Source organism: Vipera ursinii, assembly GCF_947247035.1.
Source record: "Vipera ursinii genome assembly, chromosome: 1".
Taxonomy (NCBI): Eukaryota; Metazoa; Chordata; class Lepidosauria; order Squamata; family Viperidae; genus Vipera; species Vipera ursinii.
The window spans coordinates 190,234,430-190,261,424 of record NC_139512.1 but is presented as its reverse complement, the minus strand read 5'-3'; the positions used below and the strand labels follow the sequence as shown (position 1 = coordinate 190,261,424).

The 26,995-nt window shown below is 39.9% G+C and overlaps 1 protein-coding gene across 1 annotated transcript in view; it reads right to left on the bottom strand.

The window, feature by feature from the left end:
* Nucleotides 1-26,995, bottom strand: part of COL4A2 (collagen type IV alpha 2 chain) — a 217,172-nt gene that overhangs the window by 16,693 nt on the left and 173,484 nt on the right. The window contains exons 33-40 of the mRNA XM_083348207.1: nucleotides 18,183-18,308; nucleotides 16,609-16,790; nucleotides 15,926-15,989; nucleotides 13,697-13,771; nucleotides 11,649-11,756; nucleotides 7,469-7,576; nucleotides 6,348-6,419; nucleotides 2,240-2,365 (exon numbers count right to left, since the gene is read on the bottom strand). Coding sequence (XP_083204333.1) covers nucleotides 2,240-2,365; nucleotides 6,348-6,419; nucleotides 7,469-7,576; nucleotides 11,649-11,756; nucleotides 13,697-13,771; nucleotides 15,926-15,989; nucleotides 16,609-16,790; nucleotides 18,183-18,308 — 861 coding nt within the window. The remainder of the gene's footprint in view (nucleotides 1-2,239; nucleotides 2,366-6,347; nucleotides 6,420-7,468; nucleotides 7,577-11,648; nucleotides 11,757-13,696; nucleotides 13,772-15,925; nucleotides 15,990-16,608; nucleotides 16,791-18,182; nucleotides 18,309-26,995) is intronic.

The window sequence follows — 26,995 nt, the reverse complement described above, 5'->3', positions numbered from 1 at the left end:
ACGAGAGGATGCTCTCTATAGTAGACCAGTAAAAGGGGGTCATTAGCCGTTGTTCTACCCTGTTCTTCCGCAAGACCCTGAGGAAGTGAAGTCTCTGTTGGGCCTTTCTGGCCACCTGGGTTGTATTAACTTTCCAGGTAAGATCTTCACAGAGGTAGACTCCCAGAAATTTAAAGGAGGAAAGTCTCTCCACACAGCCCCGCCCCGATGTAAAGTGGGGCAGGTTCCTCCTTTTTCCTCCGGAAGTCTAGCACCATCTCTTTCGTCTTGCCGATGTTCAGGTGCAAGTTGTTGTTGCAACACCATATGGATAGTTTTTGTACCTCCCCCATGTATGCTGTCTCATCCCCACCTGTAATAAGATCCACTACGGTAGTATCATCTGTGAACTTAATTATTGCAGTAGATGGGTCGGATGATACAGTCATATGTGTACAATGAGTACAGGTAGGGGCTAAGCACGCAGCCCTGTGGCATGCCGGTGCAAAGCTTCAGGGGGGTGGATAAAGCAGACCTGACCCTCACTGTTTGTAACTGGTCCCTGAGAAAGTCTTGAATCCAATCGCACATGGAGGGGGAAAATTTCAAGTCAGTCAGCTTTTCAATGAGAGTGCTTGGTAAAATGGTGTTGAAAGCTGAGCTGTAATCAACAAAAAGCATCCTGACATAGCTTCCAGGTTTCTCAAGATGGCTTGCTACAGAGTGTAGAGCAGTAGCTATGGCACTGTCTGTCGACCTGTTCCCCCTGTAGGCAAATTGATGTTTGTAGAAATCCAGTGGGAGGCATGTCTTAAGATGTTGGAGAACCAGTCTTTCGAAGCATTTCATGACTACAGACGTTAATGCAACAGGTCTGTAGTCATTCAGGCACTCAACCGCAGTTTTCTTTGGGACTGGGACAATGGTAGCTGTTTTCAAGCATGATGGTACACATGCCGTTTGCAAGGAAATGTTAAAGATCCTTGTCAGGACCCCTGCTACTTGGTCGGCACAGTTCTTAACCACTATCCCCAGCACCCCATCTGGGCCTGCGGCTTTGCTGGGATTCACAGCCTTCAATATAGTTCACACTTGGTCTTCAAACAAGGTGAGTTGCTGATGAAGATACTGCTGAGTACTGGGCCTAAGACAGAACTTTGTGGTACCCCACTGCTTACTTCTCTCCATGTAGAGGTAGTATGTCATCCTGCTGGAGCCTGACTCTGCGGAAGAAGATGAGCCAGAACTGGAGCCAATGGACATTGAAGGGAAGGTGTTGTTGGCTTTGGAAGAATATGGGGAGGAGCAGGCTGAGGCGGGCCAGGGCCTTTCAGGATTGGGATGGCTTGTAGGCAGGGAGGATGAGGGGCAGGATGACCAAGAGAGGCTAAGCAGTGAGCATGAGAGACAGAGCTGAGGCAATGAGCAAGGACCTCCCCCTCCTGATTCTCGAGCATGGAGAGTGGAGAGAAGGCGGGAACAGCTTGTCTACTCAGGAGGAGAGTGGCCCCCCTCTCCACAAGGCACACCTGGGGACTGAGACTTAAGGAGACAGTGTGAGGAGGGGCATTTGTCAGGAATAAATGCTGAATTCATGGAGGGTTGTGTGCTGTTGCCAATGTTAGATGTTTCCTGGATTTCTTGCTTTATTGCTTGCTTCCTGGATTGTTCCTTTGCTTCCTGGACTCATTGATTTAATCCCTTACCCTGGATTTCTTGTTTTGGCAGCTGCTGTGCTCACAGTTTTGTACTGGACTACTTGCAGCCAGAGGCTGCTGGAGGTGTGTGTGTCTTCACTTTGCTCTGGGACTTGCCAGAAACGTGGGAGCAGTTGGGGAACATTTGGAGAAATAAAGGGGTGGTTTGACCTGTCAGCTGACTATTTTGTTTCTGTGCCTGCCCTGGGTCATCACATAGTACCATTAAGGACTACTCTTGAGTACATTGTCAGCCAGTTACAAATCCATCTGATGGTGATGTTATCTATCCTACTTTTTTCTAGCTTACTAAGAAGTAGGCTGTGGTCTACTTTGTCGAATGGCTTACTGAAGTCTAAGTATACCGTGTCCACACAACTGAATATAATATGAGCTAAATGGTTCTTGCAGCTGAAAAACTTGCAATACATTTCTAAAAAAAAAATCAAAAATAATTTTCATGTAAATACAACTGTGCTTTCTGACATGAGATTTAGAATAAATGTTTCTATCTGTGGAAAAAAATGAAAGCATTTTATTAATTGTGAAGCTAATAAACTAACCTGGATCCCCTCTTTGCCCCTTCTGACCAGGAGGTCCTCTGCTGCCTTCAATGGGGCTCAGCTCTCCTGCTGCACCCTTCTCACCCTTCTCACCTGGAAAACCTGATGTGCCATATCCATCTGGACCTGTTGCGGGGAAAAATGGAAATTTCTATATTAAACATAACACTTTTCTAAATATGGCAATATTAATTATCCAGCTTCTAAATGAAGAAGTCTTACATGTTAACCACAGAAATGTGAGACATAATAGTAGGGAGAGGTTTAATATTTCAAAATTTGTGAGTTACTATATAGCAAAAAAGTCTCAAAAGTATCCATTGGAACACAAAACCCATATTAAAAAATAAAACATATTGCATTAAAATACCAGTTTAAAGTTGCAGAAGTGAAAACTTCAGGAATAAAATTACTTCAAATATTGCAGAAATGTAAGGAATTAAAAAGACTAAAATAATGATTGCTGCACAGTGAAAATCTTTAACAACTGCTCCCTTCAAATTTTCTTTTTTTATATAAATATTTTATTAATTATCTATTTTTAGAAATAAGTGCTAATAGAAAATGTGTTGACTGGCTACATTAATAATTCCATGGTACATATTCTTCAAACTAAGTCCAATATTATACCATCCAACACCTCCTCTCTTCTTCTGATAATAAACATTTTTTTCACATTAAGCAAATACAATCCGTATTGTTATTAATAGATATACAGTTGAATATCAGCTTTTATTAGTTTTCTAACAATATCAATGATATCAGTTTAAAATATCTTTTCTAACCAAAACATATCTTAATTGCATTTGCACTCTCAATATCCATTTATTCAGTCAGTATCCTATTTTTGCTTTTTTCCAGTTTTAATTTCCCATCCATATTCAAAATATCCCAATCATTTATAGTTTCAAAACAAGTTATATTTGGGTAACCAAAAGCTTCCCTTATTCAAACTTCTTAGCATTTTCTTATTTCCCTTTTCATGCCAAAATATGATATTCTGATTACCAATCTTATCTATCTAGTTATAATAATATTTCTATTTCTAGCAATCTATTCTTAACCATATTCAAACATCTAATTTATTTATTTATTTATTTCATTTTAATTCCATTTATATCCCGCCCTTCTCCGAAGACTCAGGGCGGCTTACAAGCTTAGCAGTAGCCTTCATTCTATGTATATGCCTGCTTATCAGGGCTTTCACACACACCCCAAGCGGCATTTTTACAAAGTCAGCTTATTGACCCCAACAATCTGGGTCCTCATTTTACCTACCTCGGAAGGATGGAAGGCTGAGTCAACCTTGAGCCTGGTGGGATGCGAACCTGCACTAATTGCAGGCAGCTGGTGTTACTTAAGGAGGCGTTAGCCCACTGCTCCACCAATTGATAATATAATATTCCCTCTAATAGATCAAAGCTTCTGTTTTCTTCAGTCTTACTCTAGGTTTCTTCCTTTGTCAATTAACTTTCCAAGTCAGTGCATTTGGATCATCAAATAATTCTTCCTCTATTTTTGTGCATAACATTTGGAGCAAAAGAAACAATTTAGTTGAAGTATTTTTGGAAGAGCTAGCCCATTGATATTCATTAAAAAGCCTCCCTCCTTCTCCAATTCCCCACAGTTCTGGTAACAGCTCTATCTTCCATTCTATTGGCGTTCCTTCCTTATCCTCCAGTATGCTCTGAAATCTTGGTTGATAAAATGTTGTTTCCACTTCTAATATTATCGTTAAGTCTTCTGATTCTTCATTTGTCTGAGTCTGGCCATTGGTTTTTTCCTTTGGTCCTCCATCTTTAGTTTCTCTAGCTTTCTCTAGTTTTCCTTCTATTTTCTGGGTTGCTAGTTCCTTCTCTGTGGTTGTTTTCTGGCTTTGTAAATTAGAAAAATGTTATTTTATCTCCTTTGTGTTATTTTTAATCTCATCACGAGCTAAGGCAATTGTTGCGTGTATTAATTTCAACATGAAGAGAATTTCTTTCTGTGATTCATCAGTATTTTCTTGGTGGTATATCAAACTGATACTTCTGAAGACAGATGTTAAGGATGTTTTTTTACCATTTAGTGCTAAATATGGAATAAATATTTTATTTTTTGTAAATAGCCTTTATAGAAATCTGTTTGAAAACTTAGAAAGTTTCAGTTAATTATTATTGGAGCTCCAGATTATCCAACCAACTTATCAATCCTTTTTAAACCTCCCCTAAGCAAATACAAATGAAATTCAAATGTTTCTGTCCAATGAGAAATATATCTTTTCTGTCTAGGGAGAAGAAAGAACCATTAAAAGTTGTTTATCAATCAAGATTTATAATCCAAAATGTTCAATCATATCATATCAATAGTGTATACTTCTTCTATAGGAAAATAGTTCCACAATACAGTTCTGAAAGTCAGTATTTGTATTTGTAGTTCAGACAGGCCAATTTTAGAATAGTTTATCATCTCTGCCACACAGGTAAGAATCACCCAAGCTATAATCTTCAAAAGTAAAAGCTTTCAAGGTCAGACAGAGTCTTATCTAAATCTGGGCTTTGAGCAAGGTTTCTTTTAGGTATAATAAGTTGTAGTGCTGTAAATTCACCACTAGTTGTCATTGATGCCATTTTCCAGTTTTTTTAAAATCCAAAACTTATATTGCAGACTTTTCAAGTCTTTTTTTAAAAAAGGCCTTAAAAGCACGTTTAGTCCCCAAATTTTTTATATACACACACACATATATATACACACACATATATACATACGTGCATACATATATAAATTCCAACTTAGTCTTGTATTTTTCTCCATTTTCCCCAAGTAATTAAATCACCACGTTTCTTTTCCTGAGGGAATGGGGCAGAAATTCCCCTTCCCTCTCTCATCAGGGGGAGTGCTTTGGGCAGTTTTTCAGGAAGAGGTCTTAAAATCATAAAGAGAGGATCAGGTCTCACCCAGTTTCATCCATGTTGCTGTAATGTTGCTTGTTGGTACTTAATGTCTTCCGTTATCAGCAGCTTAGGACTGGCTACGCAAATGTAGCCAGTCTTTCCCTGCCGGTTTGGAGGGCTTCCTTGGATCAAACTCGAGGGCTGCCACACACACACACACTCCACGATCAACAAGGGTCCCCTCCTTGCTTGTTGCCTCTACAGGGTGACTTTCGACCCTTTCCAGGGTCCCCCAGCAGGGCGAAATCAAACATGAAAGATGGAGCCCCATCTTCCTGCCGCGACGTCAAAACCAGAAGCCTGTTCTCTTCAAATTTTCAAAGTGGTAGTAGTACAGCAGAAGCAATATGTGAGGGAATTTCAGAAACTGTTTTATTTATTTATTTATTTATTTATTTATTTATTTTAGAGGAGAACCATGGTTTTTGTGGTGGTGGGGGGGGGGGAGGAGGCTTCTCCAATTTACAACCGGAAGCAATATCTCTACTTGCACCTTGGTTATAATTTCTGCCACATCCATAGCATTTGAAGATCAGAGAGAATCCAGATCTTCTTTTAAGCAAGACTCAAAGAGAAGTTTTTGGCCCAACACTAAAGAGACAATACTGTAATTTAAGCTTTCTGGGTTTATATTGCTGAAGAGGCTTACTCTCAAATATTTCAGCATGGCACGCTCTGAATTAGAAGTACTTTTTCAGATATTATGGCCCCTAATAACAAAGAGCTTTCTAGCTTTAGCACTTTAAATTGGATCTAGAAATTAAATGGAAAATAATGAAAATGATGTACCAATATAATCATAACACTCATTAAAGCCAGTATTCCAGCTGTCACATTTTGTACTTGGAAGTTTCTGAACTGCCTCCCACATTGCAGTAATTGAACAGTTTTTAGGACATCAGTCACTAAGATCATCAATATAAACTATAACAATAGCTTCAGCCGGTAAAAGTTGCTCCTTGCTACAGAGGAAACTAATGAAGCTAATGACAACTATAAAACTTTGCAAGTGTCTATAGATCCAAATTTACCATTTCTAAAGCTGGATCTATAGTTAGAAGCCTGATACCTGGGGGAAAGTGTTGTTCGTTTGATTTCAAGTTGGATATCACTTATTCATAATAAAAGTCAGGTCTTCATATTATATGTCAGCCCATTTCATAACTGGAACGTACCTGGTGATCCTAGCAAGCCTTTAGTACCTGGCAAACCATCTAATCCAGGAAGTCCTCTGATCCCATGCACACCTTCCAAAAGTACAGCAAAATCATTATTATTTACAAATTTAAGTAACATATAATACAGAATTCTTTGAAAATTTTTGCTGGTTTCAAAATGATAATTTTTTTTAAGCCAGGCTAATGTTAGAACCACTATGCTATTGTAACACCATTGGTAACAGAAGCTGGAGCACACATTACTGAACCAAATGCAGGAAAATGCAAGAAAAAGCTAGTTGCATAAATTTAATTTTGTATATGGGTGAAGCCTGACAAGAAGACTCACAGGCAGATAATTATTGCAAGTACTAAAAAAGCCCTTAACAACAAAGAAAAGCAGCTATAGCAAACTGTAAGATACAGCAGACCCAGGTTCAGCTCTTATATCTCTTTCTCTTGCCCACGTATCATTATGACTGAGAGTCACTGGTATCTCAGTAGAAGGAATGTTTGACACCTCTGCCAAGATGATGCCTCTGTTAGTAGACTTCAGGTTCTTTGCTTCTGACTTTTCCTGTTCTGGTCCTTACAAAGCTGTTCTGCCAATGGAATGGATTCTTAAAACCTAGCCCAGGGGTGTCAAACTCAATTTCATTGAGGGCCGCATCAGCATTGCGGTTGCCCTCAGGGGGCCGGGTGGGTGTGGCCTACTGGGTGGGCGTGGCCTACTGGGTGGGCATGGCTAAAGTGCATATGGCCTACTGGGTGGGCATGGCCAGCTCTACATTGTTCGCATCAAGGGTGCCTATGGGGGCCTGGGCAGGAGTGGGACAGATCTGAGGGTCTCTGGCAGAAGGAGGGTCTCTGGGCCAGGGCCAAGGCAGTGGGGGCCGTTCCCTCACTGTTTCCAGGATGGCTTCGCGGGCCGCATGAAACCACTTCACGGGCCGGATCTGGCCCCCGGGCCATGTATTTGACATGTCTGACCTAGCCCATCCTTTCACAGGCTTCCCAAATTAATTCCACAGGGTTGACAGAATTTCTTAAATGGATATGAAACACAAAAAGAGAGAAATTGCCACTGAATGTAAGCCATAACATATTAGTAGCAACTCTATTGACAGAATTTAATTTACCTTTTCTTCCTGGAAGGCCAATGTGTCCAACACTTCCTTTGTCACCAGAAGATCCAGGGAAACCTGGATCGCCAGATGCACCTTGTTCCCCAAACTGTCCTGGGAGTCCTACAGAAGAAATAAATATACATACACATTAAAGTATTAGTGTATTTCTCCAATAATGGTAAAACATATCACTTTTTGCAAGAATCCATTGTTTATTATTTTAACACTGAAAACTGATATAATGGGAAATAGGCTATGCCACATTTGTTATGTTTAGCTTATGTAACTGAGCCTGCAAGGTGCTCTTGATTATAATTGAAAGGAATTGGTAATGGATATTGAGAACAATAGAGCAAAACAACATCCTGGACTAAGCAAGGCTTCTGTTAAATTTCAAGCCATATTCTCTAAATTTAGGCAAATAAAATATTCGCTATATTATATGGGGCAATCAGACAAGGCTGTCACTCTCTAAGTATCTGATTATATATTATTCTCTGGATTTGGATCTCTTGCTTTATTTAAATTTAATTTTCTTGTTTGGGCAACAACCTTTTAGATCTTTTATCAAATGGGTTATGAGTTTATTGAAAAGAATAAATAGGAAAATAAGCTTGATGAGACAAAACCTAGGATTTTTCTTTAGCAAACCACTGCTTCAATTTCTCACAATAAATATTACTTTGGGGGGGAATACATCGCACATGTTTTATATAATATTAATTACAACATTTCTTAATATTTTGATTGGAATAAAAAGCTTTAAAGAATAGAATAGAATAATAACTTTATTGTCACTTCAATGTACACTAATCGGCATACATTAAAATGAAATTGCGTTGCGTACAGCTCTCAATGTGTCACCACCTCCAATATACACTATATAAATATGACAAAAATAAATAAATTCAGAACATGCATATACCCACATATAATATATGACACAGAGAAACAACAGTCTAGTTCCAGTTATGTATACATGCGCATAGAAAGAAAAATGAATCTTGCGAGTTTACCATACGGATGGCATAGGGAACAAAGCGAATGGCTTTTTTTTTTAAGAACTGGTTTTGTACAAAATTTATTGCATTATGCCACTTATTACTTTATATTAATAGATAGCCAGATGATCTATTGGCATAAATTTATTGGGTTTCAAACATTGTTCTTTTAATTGCTGACTTTTTAACTTAACTTTCTTAATCTTTTAACACGAGCATGATGGGTTTTCTTGGATTCACTGCATTCTTGGAGACATTTTTGTTCTGGGTTCAGTAATCAGGGATTTGTGCAATGTTTCTTGGCAGGCTTTGCACTGATCCGTTCCAGATCCCACTTAAGCTACTAAACTGTCTTCTTTTCCCTAATAGCTACTTTAAGAAATATCCCAGCCTACATAGGAACATACTGTAGCTATTGAGCATTCCTGAAAGAAGGACGCTCCTTTGCTGTCCTTGTTTTTTATCTGAATCTTTACTAGGCTAGAGGTCTTCAAATGCTTCTCAGTGACCTCCAGCTATTTCCACATGCAAATGATTTTCTAGCCCAGGGCTTTTCAACCTTTTCACAGATTGTACCACTTTTAGGATATGGCAATATTCGAGTACCACCAGTCGCCCTGCGAGTGTCAAAAACTTGATGGCCAAAAAAAAAAGAGGAACAAAGTGATAAAGTACAGGTAGTCATTGACTTACAACAGTTCGCTTAGTGACTGTTCGAAGATACAACGGCACTGAAAACAGTGACTTGTGACCATTTTTCATACTCATGACCGTTGTAGCATCCCCAGGGTCACGTGATTTACATTAGGATGCTTGGCAACTGATTCATATTTATGATGGTCACATTGTCCCAGGGTCATGTGATCATCTTTTGCAACCTTCTGACAAGCAAAGTCAGTGGGGAAGCCAGATTCACTTAACAACCGTGTTGCTAATTTAACAACTGCAGGGATTCACTTAACAAATGTGGCAAGAAAAGTCATTTAACAAATTTCTCACCCCTCCTCCTTTTATATCTTTTCCTCTCCCCCTCCTTCTTTTATATCTTCTCTTCTCTCCCCCTTCTTTTATATCTTTTCTTCCCTCCTTTTATATCTTCTCTCCCTTCCTTCTTTTATATCCTTTCTCCCCCCTTCTTTTATATCTTCTCTTCTCTCCCCCCTTCTTTTATATCTTCTCTTCTCTCCCCTCCTTTTACATCATCTCTTTTCTCCTTTTGTATCCTCTCTTCTCTCCACCCCTTCTTGTAAATCCTTTTTCTCCTCTCCTTTTATATCTTACTCTCCCTTTCTTCTTTTATATCCTCTCTTCTCTCCCCCTTCTTTTATATCCTTTCTCTCCCCTCCTTTTACATCATCTCTTCTTTCCCCTTCTATCTTCTCTTCTCTCCCCCTTCTTTTATATCTTCTCTTCTCTCCCCTCCTTCTTTTATATCCTCTTTCTCTCCCCCCTTATTTTATATCCTTTCTCTCCCTCCTCTTTTTATATCATCTCCTCTCCCCCCTTTTTTCTCTTCAGTGCGCCTCCAGCTGACTGCTCTCCTCAAGGCTGCACTTTCTTCCCCCCCTTGTCTTTTTTTCCTCTCCCTTTCCCGCCAAAACCTGCTCCTTTTATAGTCTTTCCTCTCTGTCTCTCACTCCTCCTTTTCTCTTTTGGGTGCACTGGAAGCACTGATCAGCTGGAGCAGCAGGACGCAGGCAACACCTCGTGCAGCTCCAGTTGAATCTCCACCTGAAGACTGTGTGGGGCCAGGTCCTCTGGGCGGTTTTAGTATACAAGCAAATATATACAAACAGTAATTCAGGCAATAGATAATTCAATGGACTAGATACTGTAGATGACATTATCTGACTAACAAAATATCATGTGGAATTCCTGATGGACAGAATAACTCTGTATATTTGGATTTATCTAGTGTCAACCATGGATTTAAGGAGCTATGGTGGTGCAGTGATTAGAATGCAGTATTGAAGGCTGAGTCTGCCCACAGCCAGGAGTTCAATCCTGACGGGACTCAAGTCTTCCATCCTTACGAGGTCGGTAAAATGAGAACCCAGATTGTTGGGGGCAATATTCTGATTCTGTAAACAGCTTAGAGATGGTTGTAAAGCACTGTGGAGCGGCATATAAGTCTAGGTGCTATTGCTGTTGCTGTTGCTACCTGGTAACAATCATGACATATGGAATATTGTGGCTTGGAATATAAGAATAAATAGTATAAATGAATGTATTCATGAAGGTGAAAGTGCAGGTTTGAATGACAAACTAAAATATTTCCCAGATAGTATGAATTAGTATTAGCTGGACTGTTTGTGGGAATGTATAAAAGTAGAAATTCATAGCTTGTTTTTATAGTTGCATTTTATGCTGCAATGGACACTGAGAAATGAAAGAACCTGGGATAAATTTTCAGAAAGAAATTGTGCAACATTGTAAAAGAATGTGATCTAAGCAAGTAGTTCTTTTGTTAGGTGCCATGGACAGATAGGTGGGAATGAAACAAGAGAATACAGAAAACTGATAGGTTCATTCAGAACCCATCTATTTACAAAAGATCTGTTTTGAATATGTGGTACACACATAAGTCCTTCCATATAATGGTGGAAAAATTATTATAAATCTAAAAACATGGTTGTAAGTTTCAGAAAATTGGTGAAGGGTATAATAGTGCTAAAAGGTTCTGAAAGTGATAGAATCATGAATGAATATGGTTTGAATAAGAGAGTTAGAAGTAGTCGTTTGGTGAGGACCAAAGATAATGAAGATAAAGATAATGAATAAAGGTAATGAATGAGGATCAAATTGCAAAATCATTATAGTATAGAAGATGAAACATCAACAGGAAAGGGAAAATTTTAAAAAACACCTGGACTTGATGAGATCTTCAAGGCAATGTGGTTATGGATGTGGGGAAAACAAGGGTGGTAAGCAAGGATAGAAACAATGGGGAGGGAGACTGAATTCTTTTAGTTTAAACCAGTTGTAAATATTTTCCCTTTTTCTTATTTCATGCTTTGAGGTTGTTTGTCTTTTCTGCACTAAGCATAAAATGGTTTATTGTAAAGGGAATAGCATGGTGGATATGTTTGAAACTTCTCAATGTCTAAGTATCACATTGTCTACTCATACTATTTACCTTGTTTGCTATAAACATTGCTATTTGTGAATATCTAAAAATATAAAAACTTCACCTCCTTCTCCTATTAACCCCTGGGAGCCTTGAGTGCCTTCTATGCCTTCCACACCAGGATATCCTCGATCCCCAGCTTCACCCTTCTTTCCTTTGTCTCCTTTCAATCCTGTAAAATAGAAAAATAATAATAATACTTTTTTGTATAGTGTTATTTCTGACACACTGGACCCCATGAAGTCTCCATTTGATGCTGTTTCATAAATATTTCATATTTGTAGTATGGATTCCTAAAAGGGTCAACAAGAGGAGAAGAGTGGTATTTTTCAAACATTAAGAATCATATTGTGAACATAGTTATATAAAATAAATGTGGGCAACCTGATGTCTACCGGCCAAGTATGGCCTTAAGGAAATGCCTGTCAATTAAGGCTGGCTGGAACTTTTTGGGATAGGATGATATGAGTCAGTGAGCCAAACTGGGACAAATCCCCAGGGTAGAGACTGCACCAGAGGCTATAGGGCTAATTTGTTTCAGTAGACTTTTAGTTGCCCCAAAACTTGATACTTGAGATCCATGTAGAACAAGCTAACAAGGGACCAAAGCAACTATGGGACAAAGGTTCTTTTTTGCTGTTGTCACCTTTCCTGTCTAAAAAATTGTAATTTTTCATCATTTTAGTTCCTAGAGATTCCAAAATGTGTTATCTTCAGGTTCCCAGGCTAGATTCCTGAGAAATTAATGGATATATTTACTCTCCCTTCTAAGTACTTTCCAGGCCGGATCCTCTTAATACTGTCATCTGCTGAGACTTTTATTGAGAAGCATGTGCATGCTCTAAAGACAACAGGGATCTGGAGACAACAGGGATCTTGCCAGATGCTTTAGACTAGAGTTCTTATGATTAAGCCCTCACAATTAATTCCATACCCCCATTAGAAATTATAGGTATTACAAAGCAAAACAACTTAGAAGGCTACACATCTGCCACATTTAAACTTATCACTGCAGATTTCATTTAATTTGGTGATATTGATGATGTATATTTTTGACAGGGTAGCCAGCTTATTTATTTAATTCTCTTACTGAATTAAATCCATAACTGGTTGGGTTCACTCAACATGGCAAGTCGAAACCAGATCAAAAGATAGACATTTAAGATCTTATTGTAAGTGGTGAACTCAAACAATGCATACCATCATTATGTTATTTCAGAACTGAACAAGGTAGGGAGAGCCTTTAGATCATGGCTTCTGGAATTCTTTCCAACTAGCAGGAATGATAGGAGGTGTCTATATTTTCTTCTGTATAACAAAGTAAAATGTTGTATCTGTGTAAATATTTCTGCACTTGCCCTCTGTTGTATCTCTGATTGTAGCTCCTGATTGCATTAGAAAGCAAGGGCAGCAGACCACATATACTCCACTCTGGGCCACATGGTCAGGAGAAAGGAAAGAAGGGAATGAGCCAGTCAGCAATGTTCCAAGATGTTGTCCAGCTGCCTCTCCCACAGGTCTTCTCTTTAACAATGATTTTCTCTACATATTCAAGCCGGTCAATTTTCAAACCCAATCTTTCCTTTGCTAGCCTCTCCTTTCCACACCAAGTTCGGTTCTGCTCTGTTCAGTTGTAGACAGAGAAAGTCTTGATTCCCTTTACATAATTTATTTCCAACATTCCATTTAGTTACGAAGAACAAATGTCTAGTAAGAATGTTGAGTCACACTGAAGCTTAATTATAAGTGTGTCTATGTGGAGAGAGAGAAAGATAGAGCGATCTAGCTGCATTCTGAGTAGTCTGAACATTGCAATCTTAGTTTTCCATGTGGAAATGGGAATCATTATCATGTTTTCATGATAAAGATCCTGATTAAGTTAAATATGACAAACTTACAAAGCATTTGACAATTTATAAATTACTCTATCTTAATTAAATAGAACATTCAGTCATCTTCTGTAATGATATTGAAATGCATCAAAAATATTGCAGTAATTCCTAAGCACATACAACTGTTAATAAATCTATTTTCTAGTTAGCTGTTTCATCTGATAATGAATTATTCTATGTTATAAACACACTCATGTACACATTACATATACATAAATACCTGGTGGTCCCACAATTCCAGGGATTCCTTTAGAACCTTTAATTCCTGGCAAATTTATAGTATCTCCTCTGTCACCTATTAAGCAAGAGATATGTTTAATTTTATCAGTATCCATCATCTGAATATATTTTAATGTTAAAACTTGCTGGGGAATTTCTTACTGTACACAACCTGATCTAGAGAGACATTCTACAAGAATTTTCCCCCCGAACAGATGGAGACACTTTGACTCTTTGATTGGCAAAAGGTCATCTGATTTCCCAGACTGGACTGAGAAGTACAGGAACATATTTTTGAAAATAAATTATGCCAATATTCTGAAATGCCAGCATGATTGATCACAGGATAAAAAATTAAGGAACCTCTTCCCCTTAGCTATTCCCTCCCATGTGTCCCAAGCAGATATTACATGATGATAAAAACTCTCTCAATGTTTTCCTATTCTTTATAGAACTTAAAACTAAGAAAAATAAAATTGAAGTTATAATAAAACCGTGTCCTGCAGGAACATTCCTGCAGGGCACTCTGGTAATAATCTGCATCTGCCAATGGATGGGAACTTTTAACACTATGTGTGAATGGACATCTAAGTTATCACTCTCCCAACCTTTTCTGGGAGACCCTTTTCTTAGAAGTCAGAGGTAGCAGATATCTCCTGCTTATAGGATTACCTGTTTTACTAATGCCATGCCAAAATTTTTGTAAGATGTACAAATGCACTGCCCTAAGGTAGGCCATATAAAAAGGGTTGATCTCAAGAAATATCTTGAATGAAGGTGTAAGTCCTTTGATTCTATGGCTCCTCAATGTCTAATCTGTGTCATATTTTATTCTGTGCATGTATTCTACAATGTTAGGAGAAAATGAGAAAAATTCCAAGGTCTATAAGAAACAGAAGTTCCTGCAAGAATGAAGGTAGAAAATCAGCTTTTTTCTTAAATAAAGCATAAAAATTAAAAAACAAACTGAATTAGAAGACAAACACACATAACCAAGATATTCATCTTTGCTCATATAACAACACCAACAAAAACCCACATGATTTTAGTCTTAGTCATGACTGTGAAATTATTTACCCCTCCTTGTATAAAAATAATTGTTTTTTAAATGTAATCCTATTGAGACACTTATTTTGACTGTCATATAAGAGTTATGGAGTTAACATATACTTTGAAGTTCAAGAATTATAAGAATGAAGTATTATAGAGAAAATATTGATATTAGTTAGGATTTTTTTCTTTTTTTTCTTTTAATTTGTAAAGATGCTCAGAGTTGTTTTATGGTTGGGTGGCCTAGAAATTCAATACCCAAATGAATAAACTAAGTTATTTATCTGAAGGGATTACAAATGTTATTCTGAATTATTGGGCTAGTTTTACAAAAACTGTGGAAGCAGAGATCACAGGATGTTAATCTAGGTAACCAATCAGTTACAAAAGAACAAAAGAGCAGTACTGTAGTTTAAAAGGTACTACAGACTCTTTACTGCACTCTCCTGATAGAACTGCCTTTCAAGAAAAGGCAAAGCTAGAGGATCTTTGGTTGTACTACTTTTCATCAGTTGTGCTCCTTAGTCTGGAAGAAAAGTCAGAGGAGACAATAACTGGAGTGCAGACTGAAGAAATCCACATTTTCATCAGTTGATTCCTTGAAAGTTGCACGAAAAGCCCCTGATTTATTGTTCCCTTTTGACAACACAAAAGTGAATTCATACATGAATGAACAGAGTGGGCAAAAACAGAGAATGCCTATTGGGACAAGAACAAATTTAGTAGTTGTTATGCTCCTGTTGATGCCATCAAAGTCTGCACTACATCTATTAACACTCTTATCTCATTTGCAGTACATCTCTTCCCTCTTCCCTGGATCAATCAGGATGTATAAACAAGAGAGAGATACAAAAATGTGACAAAATGTTGCGAGGAGGTACCCTCTCAATTCCATACACCTCCCCCCCCAGGCAGCCCAACCCTTATAAGACATATCTGGGGGGACTGGACCTAACAAGTAGAATAGGTATGAGTTGCCCCTAGCACTTCTGATAGGGTATAGAATGCTCTTTGTTGAGAACTCTGCATCAGTTTTAGTACAATGCAAAAAAGGCAATAGGTAAATATGAAAGTATATGAAGAATAAAATGATTCAAGAAACCAAGTTCAGTGTCTCTATGTAACTGCATACGTGATTTTTTTTTAAAAAAATTAGATTCCTAAAAATAATTGGACTCACCTATTTCCCCCAGTTGGCCACTTTCACCAATCGCACCTGGCACTCCTGGAACACCTTTTTCTCCCTATCACATTGAAAATGGACACAATCTTATCAGTTAGAATTAATATTAACCAGAAAGTTGGTTTTATCAGAATTCTGTCATGAGTCTTGATAAGTAGAAATTATACAATGTGTAGTGTATTACGTTTTTTAAATTTATCAAATTTGTGTGCCTCCAGATTCTCAATTACTCTGGGCAACTCATAACAACCAAAACAGGAAAATACAAATTAAATTTTATTACAATAAAATAAAACAGAGCGTGAATTACTGATAGGCTAAAAACAAAACCCAAGGGCTTCACTATCCCTCACCAAAGGCCTGTGGAAAAAGCCAGGTCTCCAGGTTCCTAGTATAGACAATATTGTATAATTGAAGGGACCTGGAGCAGGCCCATCCTACCGGAAGAAATTGCTGGTCTCTCTAGTAACCGGGCCCTATGCTTTAGATCCACCTTTGAAATAAAAGTAAAAGAGTAAAATCCAATATGATAATTTAATGTGTTTGGGGATAGATTTACAGAATTTGGGTTGGGGATCTCAGTGCTCCGCTTTATGAGCTCCCATAAAGTAAGAGATAAAACACAGAGATAGTTTGATTCACGCATGCAGACAACCATCAACACACCCAGTTTTGCTCACCCTCCGTCCAGTGATTCCAGGGAAGCCAGGAATACCACGAGGGCCTGGGATACCAGCATATCCTGGAGCACCTCTTATTCCCTTAGTTCCAGTGTCACCTTTCTGACCTTTTTCAAAACCAGGAAATCCAGGTAAACCCGATATTCCTGTCTGACCAGGTAATCCGAGCAATCCTTTACTTCCTATAAAAATACAATTGAAAATGTTAATTTCTTTTCTTCTCTGCAGAGAAGATGGTCCAAAACTTTATGTCTCGGGTATGCTTGGGATCAGCAGTTGCTCTATCCGAAAGGTCTTGCTTCTAATTTGGCACATTCAATAGCGGCTTAAGACCACTGTGTCCAACATTATTCTGCCTATCCTGTGAGGGCAACCCAAAGGGCTTTCTTAAGATCCATCCTTGGTGAAAGACGATCAGAAAGCAGACCTTCTCAGTGACTGACCCAATGTGGAATATGCTACTACCGGAGAGCCATCTGACCCTTTCACTTCTGGCATTTAGGCAGGCATTGAAACCTTTCCTTTTTAGACATCTGATGCCTAGTATTGATTTTATGGTAAACATTTTGAATAGATTTTTTTCTTATTCAGTTACATTTTGCTATTGTTGTAATACAATATGGTTATTATATTCATGGATGTCTCTTTTGTGCTGTTATGAATTGCATACCAAAACCTTTAATTAGAAAAGTAATTAATTAATTAATTAATATTAATTAGCAATCACTTCTTTTCCTTGAATGGGATCAAATGGCTCCTGGCTGTGAATGCTATCCAGGTTTGCTAAAGCACAGCCTCATCTGGCTTTATCTCTTGAAATCAGCCCAGAATAATGAGGAAATGGTGAACCATAGGTGGACATTTTCCTTGAGTACTGGATCTCTGAAGAACAATGCTATTCTTGCCTACTTCCTTAAGCCTTCTCATAAAATTCCTCCAAGATAAACTATGATGGTCCCAACCTTATGTCAGGAATCTAACAAGGCTGTGAAGAAGATTCAGAGTATGATGAACCCCAAACTACCTCAGTTCAGGAGGAGCCATTTTTTCCTGCCTTCTCAGCTTGAATATGTAGAGTTCAGACTAATAGGATGGTTCTCCAGTTTCCCAGCTATGCAGACATCTGAGGTTTCAGAAAGGCCGAAAGACTGTTAACATCAGCAGCACTACTCTGTGTGTCTTCTACTCCTAGTAATCTGCAGTTGGCTTTTTTGTGATCTTTGACCAGACCAGAACCTTGATAATGTCCTTTTTTATTAGTCTGAGACCATTACAGCTGTATCATCCACAGTTCACTAGGAATCTATTCCTTTTGTTATTTATGTATTTGAAGTCATCCATAATTCAGGGAAGAGGAAAACTGAATAAAAGTAAGAGGCAATGAGTTGTTTTACTTAGGCCAGACTGGTGGAGTGGGGGTGGGGAATGCTTTTTTTCATACAAGGAGGAATTTACAGTCTAATGAGAAGGAAGCTTGCATTCCCTCACTGTACAAAAATCAGAACTTGGTGTGTGCTGAAGGGTACAACAAAACTTTTAATATATTGTATTTATGATACATGGTGGTTCTTTACCTTTTAAACCGATAGTCCCTTTAACACCAAACAGTCCTTTATCTCCCTTTTCACCTTTCACTTCCAGCATTATGCTTGGTATGATTTTAGGAGGTGCTCCTGGTAGACCACGAACTCCACGTTCACCTTTCAAGATAAGAATCCTAATCAAGGATGTATTGGAAGCATACAAGTTGCCCTATATTAAATTGAATTTGTGCCTTGCTTTATTTTCATTTTTTAACAATTTCACTGCCAAAGATTTTTCTTAGACCTATCTGGAAATCAGACATTAAAACCTGTCATCTTTCTCATGCAAGACATATGGTTTGTCACTAACCTATACTTTTTCCTCTAAATTTAGACTTATAGCTATCTAGAGGTAAAAATGCATGCTATGATAATATTCTTATCACATAAAGCAATACGTTTAAGAGGAAATAGTAGAAATGAAAAAAGGCTTTGTCCCTCTTCTTTCAGACTTTTAATAGTTGTGTTTAAACACTCTTCCAAATTGTCCTGTTAACTTCCTTTGTTTGAAAATAAATTCTATTTGATTTGAACAGTAGGTAGAAGACCCACCCCTTTATTTTCTTCCAGGAAAATTAGGTGTTAAAAAAGGAAAATAATATAGAAAATATGATTAAGAGATTACATTCTGCATTTCCAGTTGAATTAGTGATAGGAAGATGGCAAAGTGGCAATATATACTCTGAAGAGCTCTGGTAATTCCTTCAGATATTTCTATTTAATTCACTGCAGAAAATAAGTATTTACTAATTACTGTTCAAATTCATATTTCCCTGCCAGCAGCTGTGAGACTAGACAGGGAACGGATCTAACAACAGATTTCTTTGAAAAAGCAATAACAGAGTTAGAAAGAATGCTGGTACATCAAAACTCAAAAAACATCAATGAAAATACTCTGAACTAAGAAAGGACACTGACCTCAATCAACCTACCCTAGAGAATTTTCTACCCATCAATGCCTCTGTCGGTGAGTCAAATTATTATGTTTTGTCATCCAGCACCTTGTTAGACTAGGAAAGCAAGGAATTCACATTCTTTGAGGAAAGAAGGCAATTTGAGACCAGGGAGGGAAAAGTATATTATATCTCCTTCATGGAAATTTATGTGGAGCTGCTATCTAAGAGCTACCGTGTTTCCCTGAAAGTAAACCTGCCCCGAAAGTAAGCTTCAGCTGATTTTTGGGCGGTGGGCCTAATATAAGCCCTCTTCCCAAAAGTAAGCCCTACTTAAGGGCCTGCATGGAAGGCCTGCTTGTGATGAGGTGAAGCTGATAGGCGAGGGGGGATCTGACCCACGGTACTGGTATACGGTTCCTTAACACCACCGGGCTTGTTCCATGGCCTCATGGCAGTGGCATTGGGCAGGAGGTGGCAAATGACCGTTTTCGGTGCGACACAGCTGTTTGCCGCCAGCCGTGGCCGTTTGCCACCTTGTGCGTTGCACCCAATGCCGCTGCCATGAGGCCTGGTGGATCCTCTCCCCTTCTGAACCACATGCCATTATACTGGTTTCCTACCACTGCCTGGCTTTTTCTGTGGCCTCATGGCAGTGGCATTGGGTGCGACGAGAAAGGTGGCAAATGGCCAGTTTCAGTACCATGTGGCTATTTGCCACTGGCCGCAGCTGTTTGCCATGTCATGCGTCATGCCCAATGCTGCTGCCATGAGGCCTGGTGGATCCTCCCCCCTTCTGACCTATGTGCCGTTATACCAGTTCCTTACCGCCACCCAGCTTCTTCCCCGGCCTAATGGCAGCAGCATTGGGCAGGAGGTGGCAAACAGCCAGTTTTGGCAAAACACTGTTAATTAGAGGAGGGAATTGTGCTTTGATACTATGTGTTTAGGGGAGGAGAATTCAGATTTTGGCTTCGACCATGTATGCCATGCTAGTTGAATAAAGATTCTTTAAAGTAAACAATGCCTTGAAGTTCTTTGAAGAGTTTCATCTGTTAGAACCATGACACCTCACACATCATGCCCAATGCTGCTGCAACGCGGATTGGCTGAAAGCGGCTGTGGAACAAGTGAAGCATGTTCCCTGCTCACCTTCCCCTTCTCTTCTGTTCAGACAGAGAAGAGAACTTCACAGCTCTGCTTACAGTGCCACCAAAGCAGCAGGTGGAGTGCCAGAGGCTCAAGGAGGGAGGGTGCTGAAGTGGGCAGTCGGGCCATTGACAAGAGCAATGCAGCTCAGTGGAAAGTGGCCTCAGAACAAGTGGGGCAGGTAAGGAAAGAAATCCTCGCTCTCCCCAGGAATTGCCTTTCTTTCCTTACCTGACTCTCAGCCCTGTGCCTTTTCTCCTTTGTGATCCACCAACGCTGTGTGCAGGGAAACAAAGGAAGTTTTCTTTGGGGGGGGGAAAGGTCAATCAATCAATTCCAACTTCGTGAGATTTTTTTTTGCAAGAAGTTGGAATTGATTGATTAACCTTTCCACCCCCAAAAAAACTTCCTTTGTTTCTCTGCACGCGGCAGTGGTGGATTGCGAAGGAGAAACAGCATGGGGCTGGGAATCATGTAAGGAAAGAAAGGCAATTCCTCGGGTGAGCGAGGATTTCTTTCCTTACCTGCTCCACTTGTTCTGAGACAGCTTTCTGCTGACCCCCATTGCTCTTGCCAATGGCCTGAACGCACCCTCCCCGAGCCTCCAGCACTCCACTTGCCATTTTGGTCAGTCTGCCAGCCCTTACCTCAGTGCCCTGCATGCCACAGCCCAACACAGCTGCCCCGGGGCTGCAGGGGCTGGCCTTGCATAGGAAGGGCACGTGCCCCACCCTCCTGCCACCGCACAGGGTAAGATTGCCATGCCCGCCCCTGTCCAGATGCCCTCGCCTCCCAGAAGCATTTTTTTACTAACCTATGTTTCAGCTGCATTCTGTTTATCCGTTTGCTTCTCTGCCTTTGCCACGTGTTTATGGGACTACCAGTAAAAAAACAAAAGTTCAACCAGACTTTTTAACTTCTTGAGATCCCACAAGAAGTTAGAAAGTCTGACTGAACTTTTTTTTAGTCCCACAAACACGCGGCGAAGGCTGAGAAGTGACCAGAGAAACAGAATGCAGCTGAAAGGCAGGTTAGTAAAAAATAATGCTTGGGGGAGGCAAGGACATCTGGGCGGTGGTGAGCATGGCAACCTTACCCTGCACAGTTTTGGCAGGTGTCTGGCAGGGGGAGGGAAGCAACTGGTCTGCCATCACTCTCTCGCCACTGTGTGGCTTCTCCACCCCATGCACAGGGCCTGCCCCAACCCCACGCGCTCGTGGCCTACTGGTGCTGATACTGGCAAAAAGTAAACCCTTCCCAAAAGTAAAACACTGTGCTTACTTCAGAGTCCAAAAGAAAATAAGACAGTGCCTTACTTTTGGGGAAACATGGTATTTGTTAACAGCTCAGAGTGTAATCTCAATTCATGACCAGTTGCTGACAGCTAATAACAAGATTATTAACTTGTCTGTCTCCTGGAAAGTATATCTTGAATAAGAGAAGCTGGTCATATAAAGACTTCTATCTGACAGCAGTAAGCTCCAGCTTTATAAGAATATTAGGGGTAGCAGAAAAGCAATGCTGCTGTGGATCAATCCTCTGATATTAAGACTTCATTTTTACTAGATCAAACAACCCGTGATTCTTACAACCACATAGATTCATACTTCTGATTGCTAATAACCACCTGAATTTCTGCAAGTGGAAGACAAAGAGAGCTGTAGCACTCTCCCTCTCACAGATTCTTCACGCGCACTGTTCCATTGTAACATAATAGATTTGGCTTGGCTCCCTCTGCAGTCAAATGCATTAGATTTGTGCTTATCTTTAAACCTATCTTTTCATGTTAGTCAGAAGGAAAGACTTTCTGAACAAATGTGAAATAATCTTCATTAGAGTTTTCAATTATGCCTCTACTGCTCCACAATTAGAGTTCAAGATTAAGCCTCCATGTAGAGCAGGGGTGTCAAACTGCTGGCCCGCGGGCCGGATGCATCATCCCAAAACTGCGCCCACCCCATTACTGGCAATGGAGAAAAAGCTCCGATACGTTGCGTGACATCACGAGTTTGACATGTCTGATCTAGAGGAGTTGGTGAAAAAGCTAGCTCACAACACTTCAGTGTTGACTCCCTGCAATAGATAAGGGAGACTGAATACAGTAGCTGGAGTCAAGACCAGCTGCAATCAGGCAGCTCTTCTCTGACTCAAATGTCACATCTCTGATATGTGTTACCCACTCCCTCCATATCTGAAAGTGGACTTGTTTCCAGCTTAAATGAAGTCCAAAGCAATTTAACATCTGCTAGATGCTCAGCAGGAACACTTAAAACTGTTGCCCTGGTCTCTGACTGAGAGATTCAACCAATCAGTGTGTCTATGCCCCAGTCTCAAACAAAATTTCAATTGTTTCTATGAGAAAAAGAAGTGTAACAGTCCACCAGTAAAGTTTAATGTTATTGATCAAACTGACTCCACTATAGCCTATGCAGTGGATCACTCTACTCATTCATGAAAGTGAAGAGACACTTGTCTTTACCTATTGACTGACACCCTAAGAACCATACACCGGAAGTCTCACTCTTCTAACTCAGTCCTTCCTACTCCATTTTATACTTGTTTACACTCAGACATTTGCCCCAATACTGCTGAAGGCTCAACACATTTGGGGCTGACTACTAAAGCTACCTCACCCCCTTGTATTGCATCCCACTTAAATCACAACTGCACTCTAATTTGGTATGAACTGAAGTATATTCAGACTGTTCATACACAGGAAGACAGAGTAAACTCTTATGATCCAAAGTATTGAGTATTCTGCTCCAGGAACAACCCTTACATTTGTCCCTCACTTTTTTGATTTCACTGAACTATGTGCACCTGGCTATACGGACAAATTATAATAATCTAATACAGGGGTGTCAAACTCAATTTCATTGAGGGCCGCATCAGCATTGCGGTTGCCCTCAGGGGGCCGGGTGGGCGTGGCCTACTGGGTGGGCGTGGCCTACTGGGTGGGCATGGCTAGAGTGTGTATGGCCTACTGGGTGGGCATGGTCAGCTCTACATCGTTCGCATCAAGGGTGCCTATGGGGGCCTGGGCAGGAGTGGGACAGGTCTGAGGGTCTCTGGCAGAAGGAGGGTCTCTGGGCCAGGGCCAAGGCAGTGGGGGCCATTCCCTCACTGTTTCCAGGTTGGCTTCGCGGGCCGCATGAAACCACTTCGCGGGCCGGATCTGGCCCCCGGGCCTTGTGTTTGACATGTCTGATCTAATAGAACATTAAGACTTCAAATATTTAAGGATTGTTTTCTACACCATGGGCTAAATAAAATCCCATGCCAACTATATCACAAAAAATAGCTTTGGCTCTACAATCTTCCTACTTCTCCAAAAGAGCCCAGAATAAACCTGCAGTACTCAAAGTTTTCTTGGCCAAGATCCAAGTTCAGCTCCTCTTTGGAGTCCAGTTGGGCCCTTACAAGTCATTTCATCCCCTTGAAAGAGTTCAATAAACAGTATTGAATAGAATAAAGCTGGAAGGGACCTTGGAGGTCTTCTAGTCTAGCCGTCTGCTCAAGCAGGAGAACCTATACCATCTCAGACGGGTGAATGTCCAGTCTCCTCTTAAAAATCTCTAGTGATGGAGCACCCACAATTTCTGGAGATAAGCTGTTCTATTGGTTGATTGTCCTCACTTTCTGGAATTAAGGAAGTTTCTCCTTAATTCTAGGGTGCTTCTTTCTTTGATCAGTTTCCAACCATTGTTTCTTGTCCTTCCCTCTGGTGCTCTGGTGAATGTCACCCCCCCTCTTCCTTGTGGCAGACCCTCAGATATTGGAACACTGCTATCATGTCTCCCCTATTTCTTCTTTTCTTTAGACTAGCCAAACCCAAGTCCTGCAGCCGTTCTTCGTATGTTTTAGTCTTGAGGTCTATCTTTCAGATATCCCACTGAGTTCCAAATATGGTGCTTCAATCAGATTTGTCATTCTTACCCAGAAACATCTTTCTGAGCCACTCTGAACTTTTAGTTCAGCTAGCCAGAAACTTTAGTTGCACAACGAACCACATGCCCCCCAACCCCCAATTCAGAAGGGCTTTCTCTTTGGCTAGATTCAACAGCAATTATTGAAGGGAGATAACAAAACAACTCTTTTGAACAAATTGCCAGTGTTGGAGGAATAATTGGAACAATAAAACATGTTATAGTGTATTGCTCCCTCCATGCTGATGCTTATCAGGAATTACTTTTTCTTTCCACTCATCGCCAAAAATTCTAATTGCTCTGATTCTTTCTGCTTTAAGTTGCTACTGTCAGGCCAATCTGAATCTGCTTTGATGATTATAGCCAAATACTGTTCTATAGTTTGTACAATACACATAATTTCTCCTCAAACCTCTATTAGATATTTTCTGTTTGGAATTAGAATGCAGCTATCCATTTAGTTTCTTCTTTTTATCAATGTTTTATGTCCTTACTGTCAACTGAATCTTATTCACTTTTTTATTCAAAATCCAATTCAAAATCTTAATTTTATAACTTGCCTAAGTTATGTTAACAATGTAGGTAAATATTCGCTATAATTGGTGATGTAATAATTCCTTATGTATTTATCTTTACTTACACATTATATGACTACATGTTAAAAAGATATGTCATTAATTAAACAACCTGTGACCTGTTGGGCCATTTCAGAGATATTGTCAGGCCTGCCATCTTCAGCGTCCTTTGCGTCACTGGTATCCTGCCATACAATGCAAGGGAGGGGGAGGCAATTGGGGAAGTGGGAATGTGCAAGGTGGGGAATGTCAGGGTGACAGGAACCACAGGTGTCGATCCTGACTAACCTGGCCGATCAAGGACGAAGCCTGAGAACAGTATGTGAAATTACACCAGAGAGGCGCCAATCTTCAAAGAATTCCCCAAACATCAAAAAGACATTGTTGGACTGCTTCAAGGGGGGAGGGACAGAGGAAAGGGAAAATTGCAAACTTTACACAGAAATATACAGATCCAACTTTAATTTCGCTGTAACTGCTTGATTTTAATAAAAGAAATGTTCACTTCAAAAAATGGAGTTGAGAGTCTTTCTTTCTTAAATGTCTGAGGTGGGACAAGCATGACATATATTTCCTCATCTAACATGCACAAAGCTCCATGCTCCTGACCCTCCCCTGTCTTCTTTGTACCCTTGCACCCCTGTGCATCTTCCTCATCTTGCACTGCACTTCTTACAGACCTCACTACACCTTCCCTTCTCCTTGTGGCACCTCTCATGCACCTCTCACTCACAAGAACAATGGAGTCTCTCATGTACCCCTATGCATGTAGTGTAGGTTGGGAAGGGTGCACGGGGATGCAGGAAGAGCCACACGTGTCAGGGAGGGCACTCAGATTCATGAAGTTGGTGTTCCACAAGAGGCATCAAATGCATTAAGGAGGGCAGGTGGTGGTGCAGTAGCAGTTGGGAAGGATGCATGGTGCTTGTGCAAGAGGTGCAGTGCATGGGTTGGGAAGGGTGCAGGAGGGTGCATGAGAGGTACTGTCTGGATTGGGATGTGCATGGGTATGGCCTGGGTTGTGAAGGCTGCACAGGTGCAGGGGAGTGCATGACAGGTGTTGTATAGGTTAAAAAGGGTGCGCAGTAGTGCAGCATGGGTTGGGAAGAACATTCAAGGATGAGTGAGGTGTGGGTTGGAAAGAGTGTATGGGTGTGTGCAAGAGGTGCAGTGTGGGGCTGGAAAAGTGTGTGGGAGTGCACAAGTACTCTGTGTGGTGCAAATGCAGTGGGGCTGAAGAGTTTGTGTGGATCGGAGAGACTTTCCTAAGCAACTTCCTTGCCAACTTCCCCATTGAGGAGGTTCCTGCCAGCTTCCCACAAGCAAATTGTTGGCAATTATTATCAAGTTGTTATTTCCTGCCAGATTGCACATTGATTTGAGTGTTGGAAATGATGATCATGTGACCATGGCTAACCATGTCAGCATGGCAGTGTTGAAACAGCAGTGTGGCAATGCAGAAGCGGTCACAATTTTCTCAAATTTCATTCCTACAGGAGTAGCAGGTCCTGGCATTCTGTAAGTTAGTCAGTGTGAAGTACCTTACTTCAGAAATTGTTGCCCTATGATACTTTGTACAATTGAAGGTTACAAACAGACAAATAGATATGAGACTTTTAGTAGTTTACAGATTATAACTTTTTCATGGTTTCAGCAATGTAAGGCTTCATGTATTTCTAATTGGTAATTTTACTATTCGGTTATTCTAAAGAGGGGTTTAGTTATCTCAAATAAATTGAAACATACTTTATTATATTAATTTTATGCTCCAAATTCCTAAATTTTAATTTACAATTTTATATTTTTATTTTATACCTTGTTTTACTATAATCAGTTGCAACTCTTTTGTTTTGCTGGTGAATGACCAAAATAAATGACTATTAGTGATAATGCACCCACTGTTCTTTTTCAACTGGGGTCATGGAAGAGGTTTTTTATTTAAAAATCAAAATACATATTTACAACCTCTTTCTGATTCCTCTGTTAAAGAAGAGCAAAATACATACTGTTGAACTTGGCAGCTGTTCTTCATTTGCCTTACATAGAAGGTAAAGGCAAAGCAACAAGATACTGTTAGAAATTTGTATGTGTTAAGATTAAAGCTAGCATTCCTAAAGATGTTTACTCAGAGTAAACCCAACTGAATTTATAGACTGTGATTCTAAATCAATATACTTAGGTTCACACTGCAATGTTTTTTTATAAAAGGAATTTTCAGTTAAACAAAAGCTTTCTGAAAGCCTATTTGCAGTTGTACCTGA